The 19,552-nt window shown below is 43.3% G+C and overlaps 2 protein-coding genes across 10 annotated transcripts; both read left to right on the plus strand.

Annotated features, from left to right (window-relative positions):
• Positions 1 to 9,074: 9,074 nt before the first annotated feature.
• On the plus strand, positions 9,075 to 15,234 carry LOC133929981 (uncharacterized). Of its 7 annotated transcripts, none has more exons than XM_062376698.1 (15): positions 9,075 to 9,236; positions 9,517 to 9,626; positions 10,378 to 10,441; positions 10,529 to 10,642; positions 10,734 to 10,793; positions 11,118 to 11,225; positions 11,307 to 11,376; positions 11,797 to 11,837; positions 11,939 to 12,019; positions 12,118 to 12,153; positions 12,309 to 12,392; positions 12,690 to 12,823; positions 13,872 to 13,960; positions 14,086 to 14,234; positions 15,061 to 15,234. In XM_062376698.1, the coding sequence occupies exons 1-15, from the start codon at positions 9,132 to 9,134 to the stop codon at positions 15,208 to 15,210; spliced, it is 1,395 nt and encodes a 464-aa protein (XP_062232682.1). In that variant the 5' UTR covers positions 9,075 to 9,131; the 3' UTR covers positions 15,211 to 15,234. The 7 variants fall into 7 exon arrangements, 6 of the variants coding, with proteins under 6 accessions (XP_062232682.1, XP_062232684.1, XP_062232683.1 ...); XM_062376700.1 differs by having other exon boundaries at positions 11,797 to 11,826; positions 11,952 to 12,019; XM_062376699.1 differs by having other exon boundaries at positions 10,529 to 10,639.
• On the plus strand, positions 15,227 to 19,547 carry LOC133929921 (protein NETWORKED 2D-like). Of its 3 annotated transcripts, none has more exons than XM_062376680.1 (2): positions 15,227 to 15,567; positions 16,606 to 19,547. In XM_062376680.1, the coding sequence occupies exons 1-2, from the start codon at positions 15,474 to 15,476 to the stop codon at positions 19,389 to 19,391; spliced, it is 2,880 nt and encodes a 959-aa protein (XP_062232664.1). In that variant the 5' UTR covers positions 15,227 to 15,473; the 3' UTR covers positions 19,392 to 19,547. The 3 variants fall into 3 exon arrangements, with proteins under 3 accessions (XP_062232664.1, XP_062232678.1, XP_062232672.1); XM_062376694.1 differs by lacking the exon at positions 15,227 to 15,567 and adding an exon at positions 16,045 to 16,352; XM_062376688.1 differs by lacking the exon at positions 15,227 to 15,567 and adding an exon at positions 16,359 to 16,492.
• The last annotated feature ends 5 nt before the right edge of the window (positions 19,548 to 19,552 follow it).

Genomic DNA, 19,552 nt, shown 5'->3' on the forward strand with positions numbered 1-19,552 from the left:
GCCTCATCGATGTAGCATCGCTTCATGCAGCCACGGCGAACGAGATGCTCGTCCTTGTGGTGCTCGTCGCAGGGGTCGTGGAGGATGCAATAGAGGATCTCTGGGAGGTCCCTAAGGCAACCAAACTTGGTGAAGTTGGTGAGGTTGCTGGCGACTTGGCGAGGGTGTGTGGGTAGCGTGCGTGCATCCAAAACGCGGTGGCATAGAAGTTGTCCTTTGTCGGACTTGCTAAGTTGTTCACACCGCGGAGGTGGCAGATGAGCTTGAGCGTTGTGCGATGTGTTGTAGGACTAGGCCACATCAAGGAGTGTGGCGATGTTAGTGTCCGAGGTGACATTGGGGACGACCTCAAAGAAGAAGCTGACTAGGGGTTGCTGGATGAAACATACCCAAGCGCCTCCTTCGCAATCGTTCATCTTGGCGAAGGTAAGTCGTCATCTATGGATGAGTCATCGTCAGAGGACTCAGCACCGAAGTCAGATGATGACTTGTGAGCTGGCTTCAGTGGTGGCTTGGGCTTGGGATTTACAATGATGTTGGTGTTGAGGGCAATACGAGGGCAAGAGGGTGAAACCCGAGGCCAGAGCCATGGCGGTGGTGAGGAAGGGGTTTAGGTTTTCCCACATAAACAAGATGGCTAAAGAATGGCTCTCTTCCACTTGCCACTCTCCCTATTGCTCTCATTCCTTTGACACTGTCCCCCCCCCCCCCCCCCTTAATATTAGGATGTAGGTTTGATTACATGCAAAAAACCAAATCAAGGGGTGAATGATTACGGAAGGTAAATTCAAATTTTTATTCACCCTAACAAAATATTCAATTTAATCATAAAATTAGTTCGAACAGATTGCTATCGCATCACTAAAATGATGTCCAGAAGGATCCAACGGTTACTGTAGAAACTAGATAATCATGCGAATTAAATCAATCGCACCACTAAAATGATGTCCATAAATTATTCTAATAAGAATTAAATCAATCGGATCTCTGGATCTAGAGTTATGAAATTCGTAAGTAGAATGTGACAGACTGTGATGAAAAGAGATTAAACACTAAGTTTCTAATTATACAAGAATTACGAAATTTTGATGAGCCAAAAATTTCAGAAGATTACCTTAATACTCTAGGATAATTTTGGATGGATCAAACCAACACAAATTATAACTATCGAACGATCCACCAAAAATCAACACGGAACAACAAACACAAAAAAGAAGAAGAGAAACTTGCGAAATTTAATCTTCATTGCATGGATGAGCTCACAAGATTCATCTCAAAGCATCTTTAAAAGGTTCCTCACAAAACCATAACCCTAGATCTACTTTTTCTTTTTTGCTAAAAATAAAAACTTATGTTCACCTCAGTTGCTACACTACTATTTTTTAGGTGTGTTTGGTTGGTTAAACGAAGTTGAATAGGATGGGATCGTCCTGGATGGTCCTGTATGAGGTGGTACAAGTGAGTTGTTTAGTTAGTTATATAAGATGGTGCGAAAATATGATTTGTTAGATATATAAGATGACACCGAAACGTGTTTACTTGTTTAAGAGCCATACATTTGATTAGACGTGTTAAGCCGGCTGAGCCCACACATGGGCCTCCTCACCCTGGGCCGTTGTAACTGTCTCTAGCTCGAGCGCACGCTCCCACATAGACCCAACCATTGCGCGTCATGAACAATACCAAGTGCACATTATCATGCGCGCACACATGGACCCAGCCACTGCAAGTGCATAGTACCAATGAAAAAGAAAAACTTCCGTGCAAAGCCAATGGCGTTCGTCCGCACAACTCCTATGTACGTCTCCCTATAAGTCTTATGGTGTGATCATCTTCACGTGCACCGCTCACTAGTCCGAACGTCTCGCGTGACCTCTTGACCGTCTTGATCTTAGTTCATCCCTGAACCTAGTTCTGATCCTATCACCGACCACGTCTGCTCTTAAGACGACACTTGCATATGAACACAATCAACAATCAATTTTGAGCACAAGTTTCACAAACTTAACTCGCGTCAATCCACACAACACCACTTACACGAGTGTATTGTACATATTAAAACCACAAATATTATTATACTATCACGAGCATCATCATCACATGCGACCCTTCAAGCTTTTCAACGTGGCACCCAAGCTATATATTGATGACAAGATTTAGCATCTATAGTAGTCATTACAAACATGATCAGTTTAATGGGATATTGTTAGACCTAGTTGAATATGTGGGAGGAGACCATGACCAGTGACCATGACCAAGTGACCACAACCAGCGACCACGTCCAGTGATCATCGATCAGTGACTATGACCGGCTGCCACATCCAGTGATCACTGACCAGTGACCACCGATCAGTGACCATGACCAATGATCACGATCAACAACCAGACAACCACCGACCAGGTGACGATGAGTAAAGATGTCCATATGGGCCGTGCCTACTGGGCCGGCCCGAGACACGGCATTGTAGGCACGGGCTAGGCCCGGCCCGGCCCGAGCCGAGATGGGTCGGACCGGCACGGCACGAGGCCACAGGCCGTGCCTGGGCCGAGCGCGCGGCACGGCGGACCAACATCATTGTAAATCCAGGTGATGCAGCAGCAGTTCCATCGTCAGACTCTACAAGTGCGCACACATTAGCAAGCACCGGGTCTAAAAGATCAAGAGCCGGTACTTCCGAAGTTTGACAAGACTTTGAAAGGTTCTACAAAGAGGAAGATAGGGTAAATGTCAGGTATGCTAGGTGTTATATTTGTAAACATGAATTATCTGCAAAGCCCTCGGGTGGAACGGGGCACTTGAAGAGGCACGCCACAAGTTGCAAGCGAAAGAGTGGAGCAGCCATGAAGCAGACGGTGTTGCAGTACAACCCCGACGGCTCTGTTCGTCATTGGGAGTACGACTCTACCAATACTCGAAAAGAGCTATGTCGCTTCATTGCAAGAACGGATCTACCACTCAATATCGGTGAGGCTGCTGCATTTGAAGATTACATTAAGCAAGCTCATAATCCTAGGTTCACGTATGTTTCTAGACAGACAACTAGTAGGGATATGGTAAAATACTACAATACGTGTCATAGCAAGCTTAAAGAAATGTTGCAAACATGTATATTTTTAGTTGCTTTGACCTCGGACATATGGGCAGGTAGGGCTAGAGAGGATTATTTTAGTGTGGTTGCTCATTTTGTTAATAATGATTGGGAATTAGAAAAGAGAATAATAGGTTTTCGTTTGATTGACAACGCGCATACCGGTGAAAATATTGCTGAAAAAATATCTCAAGTAGTTGCAGACTTTGGTCTCACGAATAAAATATTTTCTATCACTTTAGATAATACCGGTGCAAATTCTAGAGTAATGGATATTCTTACTCCGTTGTTTAGTACCTATGCTGAATCTTTCTTGTTACATCAACGTTGTGCTTGTCATATTATCAATCTTAAAGTAAAATCTGGTTTGAAGAGGTTGTCGCGATACTTAGATGATTTTCGTACTGCAATATTTTTTTGAACTCCTCTGACCAACGAATTGCAGCATATAAACAGTATTGTGTTGCAATGGGTGTGCGTCCACGTAAGTTTGCTCTGGACATACCGGTGAGATGGAACTCTACTTTCTTGATGCTTAAAAATATTATACCATATAAGAGCACATTTGATGTGCTTATTCATACACATTACCATTAGCACGGGGGTCAAACTTTACTCACGGAAGCACATTGATATGTTGCTGAAAGGATACTGGAGTTTCTTGAATTTTTTTATGATTCAACTGTGAATTTATCAGGAGTTTATTATCCAACATCTTATTTAGTAGTGCATAATATTGTTGAAATTGCTACTCATTTAAACAACTATGAAAATGACAATCTTCTAAGAGATTGTGTAGTTACTATGAAATCTAAATTCTTAAAGTATTGGTAAGAAATTCCTTTGTTGTACGCATTTGCCTTTATTTTAGATCATATAGCTAAAATTGCAGCTTTCTGTAGAGTTCTCGCAATTCTAGGTGATGCTCTTGGCCACGATTATTCTAATTATTATATTAATGTTCGTTCTAAGTTATTCAAAGTTTTATAGTAAATATGAAATAAAGTATGACGGAGTTCGCCTACAACAACCTCCACTAGCACCCACAACAAGTAAGAAGATGACAACGTGGGGGAAAATATTTGGTGCAGGTTCTTCATCAAGAAGTTCAGACTCTTCGTCACGATCGTCTACGGGCACCGGAATTCCAATATCTGGAGGGGAGCTAACTATCTTCATCGACAGTGACGTTATCAACCACGAACAAGAAAACTTCAACATACTGCAATGGTGGCATGAGCACAAGACGAATTATCCAGTGCTTTCACTGTTAGCGCAAGATTTGTTAACGGTTCCTGTATCTACAGTTTCTTCTGAGGCTGCCTTCAGTCTTACAGGAAGGATAATCGAAGAGAGAAGAACAAATCTGTCAAGTGAGATGGTTGAAATACTCACCATAGTAAAGGATTAGGAACAAGCTGAAGCACGAATGCAACACACTGCAGAAAATACTGAGCTTGAAGAATCATTCCAAAATTTGTATCTAGATGCTGATGAGAACGTGTAATTTCAAATTTTCTGAGCTAGGTTGTACTATTTTTTCCTTTGCTAGAAAGGTTTTTAATGAGGCAACCTATCGATAAAGCTCATTTTTAGAATTAATCATGTACCCCTATTATTTCTAAGTTTTTTTTTATTTTATTCATGTTATTTTTTTAAAAAAATAACCTCCACGGCCCCACCCCCACCCACCTCTCCTCTCATCGTGGCCTATAAATACCATCTACTCCATCTCAAACTCCATGTAATCTCATCGGCCACCCATATCTCTTTTCCTAGTTGCTAGCCAAGTAGCCAGTAGCCACTTCACATCAAGAAACCAATTCCATATTTCAATTCATGGATCAAGACGCCGAGAACTCGCGTGCATGGTCATGAGTGTGGCAACATTTTGAAAAGGTCTTCAGAGAAATTAACGGGGAACAGGTAAGATTTGCTAAGTGTAATATATGCAGCAAAGAAATAGGTGCCAGATCTCCAAATGGAACGGGACACTTGAGGAAGCATATTAAATATTGCAAGCAAAATTCTGGGGTTTCTAATGAAATCATGTAATTTTCGGAGCATAATCGTAGGTTGTACTCTTTTTTCCTTCTAGTAGAAAGGTTTTTAACGAGGCAACCAATCAATAAAGATCTTATGTATTTATTTTCTATATTTTTATTGTGTTTTTGGATTTTTTTAGCTATTATTTTTGATTTTTTCCCATTTTTCGGAGTGCTGATGGGCCGAACGTGCCTCCACCGTGCCGACCGGACCCGTCGTGCCTTCCTGTGCCGACCTGACCTGTCGTGCCTCCACCGTGCCGGTCGGGCCCGTCGTGCCAAACGGGCCCATCGTGCCTCCACCGTGCCGACTGGGCCCGTCGTGCCGAACGGTCCCGTCGTGCCGACCGTGCCGTGGGCCGGCCCGGCACTGCACGGTGACAGTTGGGCCGTGCTGTGGGCCGATGACTCGGCATACGGGCCGGCACGGCACGGCTTGTAACAATAAATGGGCCAATCGGGCCGTGCCGAGTTGGGCCCGTGTCGGCCCGGCCCGATTGGCCCATTTGGTCATCTTTAACGATGAGCAATCAACCACCGACTATGGTGATCTCCAAAGACGATGAATTTTAGCAGTTGATCTCTGAGCATGTGGAAGAATTGATCGGATTCAAGCATACGGATACATCGAGCAATGGGTCTCTGAGCAGGTAGTCAGACTGAGAAGGTAGCACACAAGCAGATGTTCGAGTTGAGCATGTAGTCGAATCCAAGAAGACTGAACTATAATAAAGGACACTCGGGTAGATATATGGGAATTTACGTGGTTGAATAGAAAATATATATTAGTTATAGAAAGTTTGGAGATCAAAAAGTATAGCCGAATCATATCTATAAGTCTTATTCGGTTTGAATTAGGAGTTATGATCTTGTACGACTAAGACATACTGCCCTTTAAATATGAGAGGATCGTGGCCAATTGAAATCATCAACCAATCAATCAAACACAATTTACATTACCTTTCATTTTTTTATCTCTTTTGCCTAGCTTATATAGTCATGTTCTCTTTTTCAATCTACATTGCTTCATGTTCTTGATCTTGACGACCAAGTATAAGCCGTCGACAACCCACGCTCTGACATGGTCCCTCCCGAGCGTGGGCGACAATGAAGATCCGATGACATAACACCGCGACTGGGGTATCCTGGGTGTTACTCGCCGGGTATTGCACACACGGTGCTCAGTGTTTGGCGCGGTATCTTTTCGCGTCAACACATTTTTGGCGACTCCGCTTGGGAATCGAAGCTTTCGATTGTAATCAATCCAATCGAAAATTAACCAAGGGAGCATTGTTACATCTGCGCTCATGGTAATGGCATTGTCATCTATGTGCATCAAGCCCGAGGTATGAACCAATGTAAGTAACACACTTACCAAAGCTATGATTAATCAATTAGTTGGTACTGCTGTAACTAAACATTGCGAAAGAATGGTTGAGAGTTTAGATTTATCTATCCATGTTAGAGTTTTAATGTTTCAAGTACCAGAGTAGTGTTAGAGACAACTCCCGTTGTATTACGTTAGTAGTCCAAATATTAATTCTTTTGGTAACATGCAAAATGATTATGTGATTTCCAATTCATCGGCAATGCTTATACCACTTAGGACATCACAAACTAGAGTGGTCGATGAACGATCAACATGGCCGAGTTGAGCTAATGAATTCGGCAAATTATTTTGAGCTGCCATTTGCTAGTAATAGTGGTACCATGCAACAAGGAAGTTTACATATTAATTCATTGGCAATACTTTCATCTAATGCGGTTATGCAACGAGTTACCCTGATGAACAATATATATGACCAGAATGATATTAATGATTCAAATACTTATGGTGGGCTCTATAGACCAGAGGTTGCATCACAATATTTACCTAACTTGGCCACATATTCGGCTAGTGATCGCGACCGAGTAGTTGAGTCAGTAAATACATAAGTGCCTAATACATATGCCTCGATTACAATGGTACCATTACAATTCCTGATTGTTATGCATTTGCTTATTTATGATATTGTGGTGAGTCACCTATGTAGTTGGGCCTAAACCAGTCCGCTGAATGAACTGTGCCGTCAATTTACTTGGGATTGCTTCAGCATGAAAAAATCCTCCCCCCCCCCCCCCATGCGTGATCATATTTGTTCAGTGGCCCACACGGAGGACAGGAGGAGTTTCTTCATATTAGTTAAGTTTTGAGAGAAAATATGGATGGTGGCTTATTCACATCGCCATGCTCTCTTAAGGGCCTGCTGGCTGCCACCAACTTAAACAGTTAAAATTGCCAAATTCAATCTATTGGAAACTGGAAATGGCGATCTGAGATTATAAGTGTTATTGAACCAATATAATTGTATAAATGCTCTGAAATTTATGTTCCATTTTAAGGTAAACGTATATGTACTGGATCGGATGATGCATCATTGAGGATATGGGACCCAAGAACTGCACAAAGCAGACATGCATGTCTTCGAGGTATGTTATCAACCATATAATTATTTTAGATCTTCTTAGTCAACCACGCACATCAATATTTGATCTTTTGTTTCCCCCATTATAGGCCATGGCTATCGCACCGATTGATTGGCATGCTTATCAGTTACTTTGGATTCCCAAACAATTGTTAGTGGCTCAAAGGATAACTCTGTGCACATTGTGAATGTAAACTCGGGCCAGGTAGGTGTATGCTATAATTTAAGCTAGTCTTCTACTTCTGTTGTTTGCAGCCTTTTAAATTGGAAAGGAAGAGCATCCATGAATGCTGATGAATTCTTGGGTTACAAAGAATGGCAATCAAATGTTGTTTGTGGGTACTAACAAGCATTAAGTTTGTTTTGCAGGTCGTTGTTGGTTCATTAGTCGGTAACACCAATTCAGGCTGTGAATGGTGAATTTTGTTGCGCAGTGCACATTGTGTTACTTGAATGCATGTGGCTAGTGTTTGTCTGCAGTTACAACTGGGCGGCTACGGGGAGCATGGATCAAAAGCTCATCATCTGGGGCCTTGCTCATCAATCCAGTCGATGCACTTGCGAGCATGATGTGAGCTGTTTGCTTCTTCTCTCAGGCTGCACTCACTCTCTTCATTTTGCTGGGTTCTTGTTGTCATATGTGTGGTGAACTCATCATGGCCTGGTATGGCTGGGCTCCTCAAGGTACGTGGCGTCAGGATGCATCGACGGCAAGGTGCGCATCTGGGACAGCCTCTCCGGCGACTGTGCCGATGTTGTGCAGTCCCTGGCCGTCGCCGCCGACAGCAACGTCATCGTCTCCGTCTCAACTGATGGGTCTGCCCGTGTGTTTGACATCTCCATGTTCAAGTGAACGTCTCCATTCCATTCCACTCCATTGATTCAGCAGACAGACAAAGTTTTGGGGCAGGCGGTGTAGGCTCTTTGAGTTTTGCTGTATGATCAGAAATCACACACATACATAAAATGGTCTGGGCCTAGGGGAAACTAACCTGTACAATTTATCAATCAACGAATGGAATGTACTCGGAGATGTCTTTTTTCTTTGGCACATACTAGGAGATGTCTTGATGATGAATTCACGGTCCTTTTTTTTTTTTTTTCTTTTGGTGTTTCTCTCTCTCTGGACAGCATGATGCACAGTGTTATTTGGACATCCATGTTTAAGTTTATTTGCCGAATCGGATAACTTGAGTCTGTGTTGAATTCTAGGTTATATTTCATGTGTTCAATTTTTTTTTTGCTGAAGCGGATATCAAATCGAATTTCGACACCCGTGTATCACGTAAAACTGATGATGCAACTTTTTCTCCCTCCTTTTTTTTTTCTGAACAGCATGAGGCCCCAGTAAGACTAACGGCCCAGCAAGATGGAAGAATAATAGCCCAGCTACCCTAGAAAAAAAGAATAACGGCCCAGCAAGATAGAAGAATGGGAGCCCGGCCCAACAACAAGTCACCTTTCCTCCTCTTCACTCGCCGCCTCCTCCTACCTCGCTGCGACCGCCACACCACAGGGAGGGTCCAGTCCAGATGGCGGGAGCGGGAGCCCGATTGTCATTGGGGCGCGGCATCGCGTCGCGCCTTCGTGTCCCTCCTCCTTGCCGCCTCGCCCACGCCGCCTCCGCCTCCGCCGAGGTAAACCGAGCTAGTTAAGCTAGGGTTTTCCGATTCCACGATACAAGGAAAGGAAGTCAGCAGTAATTGGATTGCAGAATGCACTAGACTAGTACTGCTTGGTGCTTGCTTACAGTGCCCTCTACCATTTAGTTATGCTTTAGCAGAAAATCCGATCATGGAACGATATCTTCTTGCTGCATTTAGCATCCTATGCGTTTTCCCCCTTGGATTATTAGTTCGCTTAGTCTTATAGTCCCCTTTTTTTCCCCTTGCCCCCTGAGCAATTGGATTTTGACAGATCACTAGTTTGAAGGACGAGGATTGCAGTGGCTTCTTACATTGGTTGCAGCGGAAGGCGGGGACTCAGATTTCTGCAGTACTAACTCTAGGAAGTTCAGCCTTTGGAAGGTCTTCGCAAGTTCTTGTGATTAACTATAAGCTGAATATTCTTGCCTTTGTTTTCCGTAAGGTCAAGTTGGTAGCAAATTTCGATGATGATACCGAGTGTCGCTTTACTCTCAATGGCAGCAGTGGCAATTAGTGGAGTAAAGTCTCCTCTAGAGCAGACTTGCAGATAACCTGATGCACATATTACAAAACTTGTATGCGAGGTAAATAAAGACTGTGCGGAGGGCTATCTGCTCCACTGATGCTTTGGGTGTCCAGGTCATACGGTTCCATGATGAATATCGTATGCCAATTTTGTTATAGTATTCTTTAGAAGAAAAACACGTACAGACTCCCATGGAATTTGCAGGCATGTGCATACACAATTAGTCAATTACTCATAGTTCACTTGCACATTTCTGCTACAAGCTCTTCAGATTGAGAGATTATAATAACTCAGTACCTCCCAGTCCAGCAATTGAAGTCATCCTCTCATGTTTATTCATACCTCGTAAACCTCGTAAGACCTTCTCTGCAAGCCAAACATACCAGTCTAATATACTTTCTCTATGTGTCGTGCAGTCAAAAGGCAAAAGACTATTCTAGATTTTACTCTAGTGACCTAGCATCCTTTCTTTTTCCCAGCTCCAGCTTCTTTCTTTTTCTAAGTAATCTAGCTTTGCTTCCAGGTTCTATCTCATCCCCATTTGATCATTAGCAATCAATTTCTGTAAGCATTGGTATAGACATATACTTCAACCTTCTTTTTCAGGTCATTATTTGCATTGGAGCCCATAAAAGAGGGGGACTGTATAATGGAAGTACCTTATGATGTTGTATGTTCCTTAACAATTCCGTTGTCCAAAGGATATCGTGCTAAGCTATAAGCTATATTGAATAACCCTTTTTCTTACTCTATGCAGCAACTTACTCAAGATAAATTTCCTGTAGAAGTCCGTATACTTCTAGATAATGTTGTTGGCGATACAGCCAAGGTTGCTGTGCTCCTCATGATGGAGCAACACTTGGGACATGTAGTTAGTCTAAAAGCTTTTCTCATGCATTATTTCTGAAGCAAATGGATGCTATCAAGGAAGTCCTACCAACTTACAGTTGTTTTTCTTGTAGGAATCAGGATGGGAGCCATATGTAAAATCTCTTCCATGCAAAGGTCAGATGCATAACATGGTATGCATATGCAATATAAGTGTTGTGTTGTGTGTTTTGGCCACATATTTTTCTTTTCTAGTGTGTATTGCTAATGTAAAGGTTCTGTTATTTTTTTTAGCGGGAGAAAATGAATATTATAGGTTGCAATATGTTATTATTGACATGGTAACATAGGTGTCTGTATGCCGGGGCTTTTACACTTTAGGTGCGGTTAACCTTTTTAAGGCTATCGGTATGGGTAATTTGATATATTTGAATTCTACCGTTCAGATCCATATTGGGTTTGTTTTGTCAGGTTTTGGGACAGTACAGTGATCATGTTGTGCTCCTACTTTGTTCCAGATGTTATGGGATCTGAATGAGCTTCATATGGTCCGAAATAGCTCAATTTATAATGAAGCCATTGAACAGAAGGATCAGGCTAAAAAGGAGTTTTCAGCAGTGAAGCCAGTATGTACTCTCTCTTCATTCTCTCTGTGACCTATCTTTTTTCATTAGTCTCCATAATTTTTGCCTTTTTTTATATGCAAGATTCTTGAACATTTCCCACATTTGTTTGGAGAAACCAACGTGGAGGATTTCATGCTTGCTTCTGCATTGGGTATGCCATAATATTTAACTGTTATTTGATTCTTCTTTTCTGTTGCTTAGTGCATGTAATTTGATTCCTCCCCTTACAACATTTAACATTATAATTATGAAGTTTTGGCATCTCAACATGTTAAAACTAACCGGGAATTTCTGACTGTACTGAAACTATATATAAATGGTTACATGTGTCAGAACATTGAGATAACCATTCTAATCGTATGGAAAAAAGAAGTGTACTTTTTATGTCCATTCTCCCCAGGTAGAGAGTACTTGTACCTGGATCTCCTTGTCATGTGCAACAGTAGCTTTTCTTTAAAAGCTAAAAATAGGAGTGATTTAGCTTATTGTTTTATATAGGATTTTTCTTTATTGCATTGTGAAAGTGGGTCTTCTTCATGTGATTAAAATCAAGACGTCATGTCACATGCAGTTTCATCGCGAGCTTGGTGGACTTTGAGAGGTGTATCACTGGTACTCTTTTTTTTTTCTTTTATTACATTCTGTTTATTTGCACTTGAATGGATTGCATGCATTGTGCTTCAACATTTCATTAATCTGAAAACATCATGTAGATTCCATTTGCAGATTTTCTTAACCATGATGGCTTTTCTAATTCTATATTACTATACGATGAGCAGAAAGATGTTTGTGAGGTAATCATATGTGGTTCATTGTCAACTTGTGTATTTACATTTTTTTTTGGAGATCTGGATTTTAGATTGTTAATTCTTCTCGTTTTTTCTACTTGCAGGTCATTGCTGACAGGAGTTATGCTGTTGGTGAACAGGTAATTCTAGGATTTCTTGTTACGTTTTCCCTTTTTACTAGCCAAAGTCATGAGCTGCACCTGTGTCCTTCACATAATGTCACTGGGAATGGAGGCAACAGTCTTATTTGTTTGTTTAATTTCTGAGAGCTCTGAAGTGTTTATCACATTTGCAGGTTATGATAAGATACGGAAAATTCTCGAATGCTACACTAGCACTTAACTTTGGATTTACATTTTCTAGAAATGTATATGATCAGGTAAATTCACAGTGGCTGCAAAAGAAGTGTTCAAACTTCTAAGAAGTTTCAATTCTTACAACTGCGAAAGCAACAAAACTTGTGTATAAGAACATCTGGCATCTTGGTTCTTTGAAAGCTTTAGTAATTAAATGATTATCTAATGGACCTTTTGTTGAAAAACAAATGTGGGTACTCCTTAAGTTTTAAATAAACTATTTTTTTTTCATTCACCAAGAAATCATACGTGCCTGCCAATGCATATTGATTCTTGAAAGACTGCCCCATGATATTTGTTATTGCACATGCATTGTTCAGGTACATATTTGGATAGATATGCCAGAGCAAGACCTATTATGTAGGGAGAAGCTTGACATATGGGAAAGGCATCATTCTCCAAAAGCTGAAGATATGTTCAGTTGTGGTCGCACTAAAATTTCTTTTGTCATAAAGTATGTGGTTAGGAAGTTATTTACATCTAACTTGGTTCATCCTTCAATTATTTGCTATGTTATCTTTGCAACATTTAGTAAAAGGAATACCAAGAAATTTAATTGTTTATGTGAAGGTAATTTAAAACCTGGCTATAGGGACATATTTTCTGACAGCGCAGAAATTACAGAAGTTTAAGCTAGTGTGTCTACCATATTGTAAAATAAGAGATGCAGATGATTTTATGAAGAGTAAAGCACATGGCCGGTCCTTAAACCTGTGCCAATATGTCATCTAGGTCCTTGAGCTTTGCAGGAACACAACTGTCGCCATTGGGGTCACGGCGATTTGCTCGCAGATAAGGAAGAGGATGGGCTTGATTTGCGGGATGAGGGGCAGGCCCATGTGGTCGTGCAAGAAGGGCGGTGCTGCTCCTACGCGACGAGAGGGGCGGTGCAGGAGCAGCACGGCCGTCATGGCCTGTAGCAGCGGCGGGGAAGGAGAGAAACAGAGGAAAGAGTCACGCTGGCACATAGTCAACGTGCCACATAGATGTTTTGGACCTGCGATGACACATTTAACAAGTTTAGCGGTATGGATCTGCAATTTTGGGGTTTGGGGACATGGATGACACACCCGCACAAGTTTAAGGACTGGCCGTGCACTTTACTCTTTTATGAATTCAGTTTTGTTAAGTTCCTGTACAGTTTAGTGATTTAGAACGAAATCAAAAGACTGGACAGTGGTTAACTGTCAACTAATCTAACACAGCAGAATGCCTCATACTCAAGTCCAAGTCATCTGGTCATGTTTGACTAGGATCGCAAATAGTGCCTGGTCCAGCTTGAGTGAAATTTAAAAAAGCCAACATCTTTATTGTCTTCTGGAGAATTCACGCAATCGCGCTGGTAGTTTTCCAACTATTTCACATATTGATTCTTTCTGGAATGCATTCTAATATCTGAAATATCTATAATCAAGTCAAAGTAATAGCAAGTTTCGCTAGAGCTCTAGTACGATAAGAACATTCTTTCTGTTTGTATTGCTAAATATGAAGAATGGAAACAGGAAAGCCAAATCCTCTAGAGGCAAAGGGATCGGGGTTCCCGAGATCTTGCGTGCATTTTTCCGGGTTTTCTATTCCACATCACTTGAAGGTGCTATGCTGATCAGATTCTCTATATGTTCTCCTTTTAGTTTCTTCTTTCTAACAATTTCCCTTCAGCTTAGATATTAAAGAGTTCCTAGCTAATGCTCAATGACATGATAATAACCTCCTTAGAACTTGAAGAGATGACGATGGAGGCTGCTAGAAATGATGGTCGACTTGCCAGACGTCCTCTGGAAAATACAGAGAGAGAAATCCATGCTCACCGCATGTTGCTCTTGCACCTCAATGACGAGATTCAGGGATATTCTACAGCTATTGAGGTGAGCATACCAAATATAACTGAGATTTCTATCTCTTAAAAAAAATACCTGCGAATTCATAATATCATACACAAACCACATCAGATCCTGTTGCAGTTTTGCATTCTACCAGCACCTACCTTGTGTGACAAGCATGGAGGTGCTGACACTTTTTCAATAAAGAAAGCTTTATTGATCCTTAGCGTTACATCAAGGTGATATACAAACATATAAGAGGCGTTGACACTATTTATCCAAAAATAACTACTGCTTACAGACTGACATTATTTATCCACCTACCAGCTATAAACGTTGCTGGTGGTTAGTCTAATCTTAGAAGTTTAAAGTGACTAATACTAGCAGATAATGTCTCTTAACAAAACATACCTTCGCTTTAGCCCTTTTATGGAAGCAATGATGCAAGGTGTGATATCAAATTTAGGACCGGAGATGGTATCATATCTTCAACCATCGCTGCACAGGTGTGCGTGCAAGTGCATGCGGCCCATTAGCAAGCACCCATGACTCCCCATGACATGGCGGTTGCACTGAGGGTGGTACTGTGCGATCTGCATCTGCTGTTGGGGGTGTTAGTGATTGTAATATACCGATTGTTATTAAGGCCTATAATGGCCCATGTGTGTCTTGGAGGTGGATTAGTTTCACGTTACAAGTTTAAAGTGATTATTACTGCTATATAATGAATGTCCCTTGATTCAGATATATCACCTCTGAGTTAAAAATCTTCTACGCGAACCAAGTGACTGGGGCTTGGTGGTGAGTAAATTCGGGGCCAGGGTGTTACATATTTCCCTGCTTAGTAATGTGGTTTGATTTTTGTTTGCAGCAACTTGAAATTGCTAACGACCCTGCATCTAGGAGCGTCCATCCCTTCAGAAAAGAGATGGCTAAAGATCTACTTGTCGGCGAGCTCCGTGTTTTGCAAAGTGCTTCTGCGTGGGTTGCAAACTATTGTGAAAGTTTAAGCATGTCATAAAGTACATCAGCCTAGTTGTCCCGATGTACAATCTTGCTTGTGCCTATATTGTGTTCTCCTTTCCTTTAACCTCTCACCATCTTTGCTATTTTTAGCCATTGTTGTATATGAGCCTCTCAATTGCCTCTCCTCCCTCCTCCTTTCTTGCTCTCCCCGTCTCCAGCTTCTCTTCTCTCGTATGGTAATTATTATGTCACGAAAAGATTGATGCCAGTAGATTGGATTTTGGAGAAGGCGAAGGAGGAAGAGACAGGGGAGGCAGGATGCTGCAGCGGGCGGCGAGCAATGCGTATTCATGGTGGTGGGCAAGCCACATCCGCACCAAACAATCAAAATGGCTCGACAACCACCTCCAAGGTGATCTTCTCTCCAGTCCGTTGTTTTCATCTTTGCTATTACACTTTTTTATGCTCTTAGTTGCATGAATCTGTTTGTACAAGATCCTGTTAAAAAAATGACGCCAATCTTGTGAATTCTTCAACCATGATTCATGGATTATACTCAGCCTACCTTCTGTGTGATTCTTTCTTTAGCACTACCAACATTATCATTTCAGAATAGTATGGATCACATCTCCAAATCAATATGCATAGTTATTGCGGCGGTGCAATGATCTACCTTCTTTACACCTTTATATCGTTTATGGTGTGTGGCGGACCTATATCATTGTGAGGATATTTTCACTTGTACACTGCTGCCTCAACCACGAGCCAACGGCAGCACAGCTGGGGAGGTCTCGGCCGTCCGATTCGGTGTGAACTGCTGTGATTTGGTGCTGCTAGTGGATTCCAGGTGTTGCCCTCTCGTCCTCTCCCCACGCTCGTCGTCCCCACCGCCGCCCGTCGCCTCCCCCGCCCTTGATCTCCTTCCTCCATGTGCCACCTCTCCCCGTCCCCCCTCCCTTCCCACTCGACGCCGCCACTTCTCCCTGTGTCTACGTCTCGTCGCTGGCGCTGTTCCCCGCCTCCCACGCCGGCTGCAGTCCTCCTCACCCTGTCGCCTCAGTTTCGGCTGGCCGCCCTGCCCCGCCGCCTCAGATCCGGGCGGATGCCATACATGCCCGAGCCATTTTATGCAGTTCATTCCTTCCCTTCCCTTCCCTTCCCTTGGGCTACAAGGCTGTTAGCAGACTCGAGGGCCAGGTGATTAGAAGATTAGGCCTACCTATGTGCTTGTTTGAATATGATGGAGCCGAGGCAGTTCAGTTGACTTTTAGTTCCTTTGATTCTCCAGCTCTGCCCCACACAATAATGTTGTACACCTAAGCCAGCTACGAGACATTGTAAACTTATCAGCACTTTTTGTTTATGATTAGAGTACTAAGTTTTTTCCTGTAAAACTATATGTATCTTTATGTGCCTGATAATAATGGTTATCCCTGGGACTTATTTGCAGATATGGAACACAGGGTTAAGTGCATGCTCTTGCTCCTTGGAGAGGAAGCTGATTCCTTTTCAAAGAGGGCAGAGATGTACTACAAGAGGCGACCGGAGGTGATCACTCAGGTGGAAGAAGTATACCGGGCATACAGGGCTCTGGCCGACCGTTATGACATCATGTCGGGGGAGCTGCACAAAGCAAACCACACCATTGCCACTGCCTTCCCTGACCAGGTTCAGTATGCGATGCTGGAAGAGGAGGATGATAACATCCCAAAAGCGTTTATGCCTGTCGATCCACGCAAAATCCACAAGTCGACCGTTGATGGATTGATGAAGAAGAAGAAGAAAGGAGAACATCCAGGACTGATGGGTGGAGGAGCAAAAAGCAATACCTCAGCTCCCATCAATAAGGAGAATGCACGGGAGGAGATCAGCAGACTACAGAAAGCTATACTCGTCATGCAGACTGAGAAAGAATTTATCAAAAGCTCCTATGAGAGTGGCATTGCCAAATACTGGGATCTTGAGAAGCAAATAAATGACATGCAGGAACAGGTTTGCCACTTCCAAGATAAGTTTGACGAAAGCGCGGTGATTGAGGATGATGAAGCCAGAGCCTTGATGACAGCAACTGCCCTTAAGTCTTGCGAAGACACTATTGTCAATCTCCAAGAACAGCGAAAGTCATCCGCTGGCCAAGCAACGGGAGAGTCAGAAAGAGTCAAGGTTTTCAGAGAGAAGCTCAAGACTATAATGAACCAAAATGGCAAATCTCTACCGGATCCTCTGGAATTTCCTGACAAAAACACGCGGAAGAACCATGTTGCTGAGATGGAGGATGTGTACCATGTCAAAAAAGGTGAAATAGAGATGCAGACAGTAATTGGCAAGATCAAGGAACACTTCGAGAGGGACTGCAACATCTCCATGGCAGAAATTACAGAGCAGATTGATGAACTTGTCAATAAAGTTGTTGACTTGGAGCTTATGGTTTCATCACAGACCTCACAGATAGATAGACTCTGTCAGGAAAACAATGAGTTGGAGAATTCTCTGCAAAGCCTGGAGGAAGAGAATATAGCGCTGGCCAGTGGATCAAGTGAATTAAATGAGAAGGTCGAGCAGGTAGAAGAGGAGCTAATCAGAGTTCAGGCTCTTGAAAGCTCCTTCCACAGAGACGAAAGCACAATCCGTTCAAGTTTCATAGAAGCAATAAGCAGATTCAGTGATATATCAGAGTTGCTGCAATCACCGGTTTGTGAGCACCACACTGGTTCTGCATCTGCACACATGTCCCATGAAGCACCACCAGTTGATTCAACAGAGCCATCATCAAACGAGAACTGTGACATGGAGGAGGGGCTTCACATTACTGAACTCCATGCTAACAACACTGAGTCAACGTCTGGTGACGTTTGGCCTGATGATCATTGTGATAATGCAGAGGCAGCAGGGATCAATGAATCTGTCGATAGCACTAAAAGCAGCAGTTTCCACCAATCAGACATTGGGCAGGACAAAAGTTCACGTGAGAGGGGTTCATTAGAACGGCTTTGTCACATTTCTTCCGATAACCTTGGAGGTTCCGATGAACAAGAAGAGATCAGCAAGGAAGGTTCATCATCTTCAGCTGATGGCTTTACTGAAGATAAGGAGAAGGTTCTCTTAGCCGAGTACACTTTGCTTCTTCGGGACTACAAGGACGCAAAGAGAAGGCTTACGGAGGTCGAGAAAAAAAATCAGGAATGCCTGCATGAGATCCAGTTATTGCGTGAAGAACTTCTGAACTCTGCAGGAGACGGTGAGGGTTCATGCAATGGCCACCAGAGGAGCTCTCGCCGGGGGCACAGAAGGACCCCAAGCTATTCGTTTGTCCATCAGAGGAGACCAAGCGTTTCTTCCATTTCCAGGTTGATAAGGATGAGTTCGACCATCCAAGAAGGTGACCCAGGGAGTGACAAGTCAAATCCAAATCCAAATCCGAGTGATGCTGCTGCTGTTGAGCAAGGGTTTTTTAATTTTAATCCAGAGGACCTGAGACTGCCTGCTGTTGCCGAGGCAGAAAACACGTCTCCTCTTGAGGAGAAGTTCAGAAGAGACATCGACACACTCTTGGATGAGAACCTGGAGTTCTGGATGAAATTCAGCTCGTCCTTGCAGCGGGTACAGGAGTTCCAGAACAAGCACGAGAACCTGCAGTCCGCAATGAGGAAGCTGCTGAAAAACAACGAGGACGGGCCGGAGAAGCATCATGACCCCTCTTCTGCCAAGGCAGCCGAGAAGCAGCTGAGGGCGCTCAAGACGGAGCTGCAGGTGTGGTCGGAACAGAACGCGATGCTGCGAGGGGAGCTGCAGTGCAGGTTCACGTCGCTGTGCGACATACAGGAGGAGATCACAGCGGCGCTGGACATGGACTCAGACGCACAGGTGGAGGGAGCTCAGTTCACTTCGTACCAGGCCGCTAAGTTCCAGGGGGAGGTCCTCAACATGCAGCAGGAGAACAACAAAGTGTCGGACGAGCTGCAGGCGGGGCTGGATCATGTCAAAGGGCTCCAGGCGGAGGTCGAGCAGGCTCTGGCGAAGCTGCACCGGAGCGTCAGCCTGTCGCCGCAACCACCCGAGGAGGAGCAGGACGACGGCCATGCCAACCTGGGGCGCGTGCCGTCCAAGTCCAAGGTGCCACTGCAGTCCTTCCTCTTCCCGGCAAAGAACAAGAAGCCATCTTTGTTGGCCCGTGTCACTCCAGTGCTTCAGAAACAGCAAGTAGAGATGAAGTTTCTTGCTAGGTTGCCAAGGTAGCAAGCATATAGTATATCATATAGCAGCTTCTGCGTGGAGGCCGACAATTTTTGGTTTCACTTTGAACTGCTCCTAGCTACGAATTTTCCCTTTTTAGGGCAATGTAATACCAATGATCGAGGTTAATGGAGCTGGCGAGTCGTTCTTCTTGTTTAACTTAT

This window comes from Phragmites australis, chromosome 1 (assembly GCF_958298935.1).
Source record: "Phragmites australis chromosome 1, lpPhrAust1.1, whole genome shotgun sequence".
Classification (NCBI taxonomy): Eukaryota; Viridiplantae; Streptophyta; class Magnoliopsida; order Poales; family Poaceae; genus Phragmites; species Phragmites australis.

What these genes read in the sequence shown, in the direction of transcription:
- LOC133929921 (XM_062376680.1), top strand. Translation starts at nt 15,474, where the DNA reads ATGCTGCAGCGGGCGGCGAGCAATGCGTATTCATGGTGGTGGGCAAGC. An exon ending in GCTCGACAACCACCTCCAAG is followed by an intron (nt 15,568 to 16,605) that starts GTGATCTTCTCT and finishes ACTTATTTGCAG; the next exon opens with ATATGGAACACAGGGTTAAG.
- LOC133929981 (XM_062376698.1), top strand. Translation starts at nt 9,132, where the DNA reads ATGGCGGGAGCGGGAGCCCGATTGTCATTGGGGCGCGGCATCGCGTCG. An exon ending in AAAATTTCTTTTGTCATAAA is followed by an intron (nt 12,824 to 13,871) that starts GTATGTGGTTAG and finishes GAATGGAAACAG; the next exon opens with GAAAGCCAAATCCTCTAGAG. An exon ending in GATATTCTACAGCTATTGAG is followed by an intron (nt 14,235 to 15,060) that starts GTGAGCATACCA and finishes TTTTGTTTGCAG; the next exon opens with CAACTTGAAATTGCTAACGA.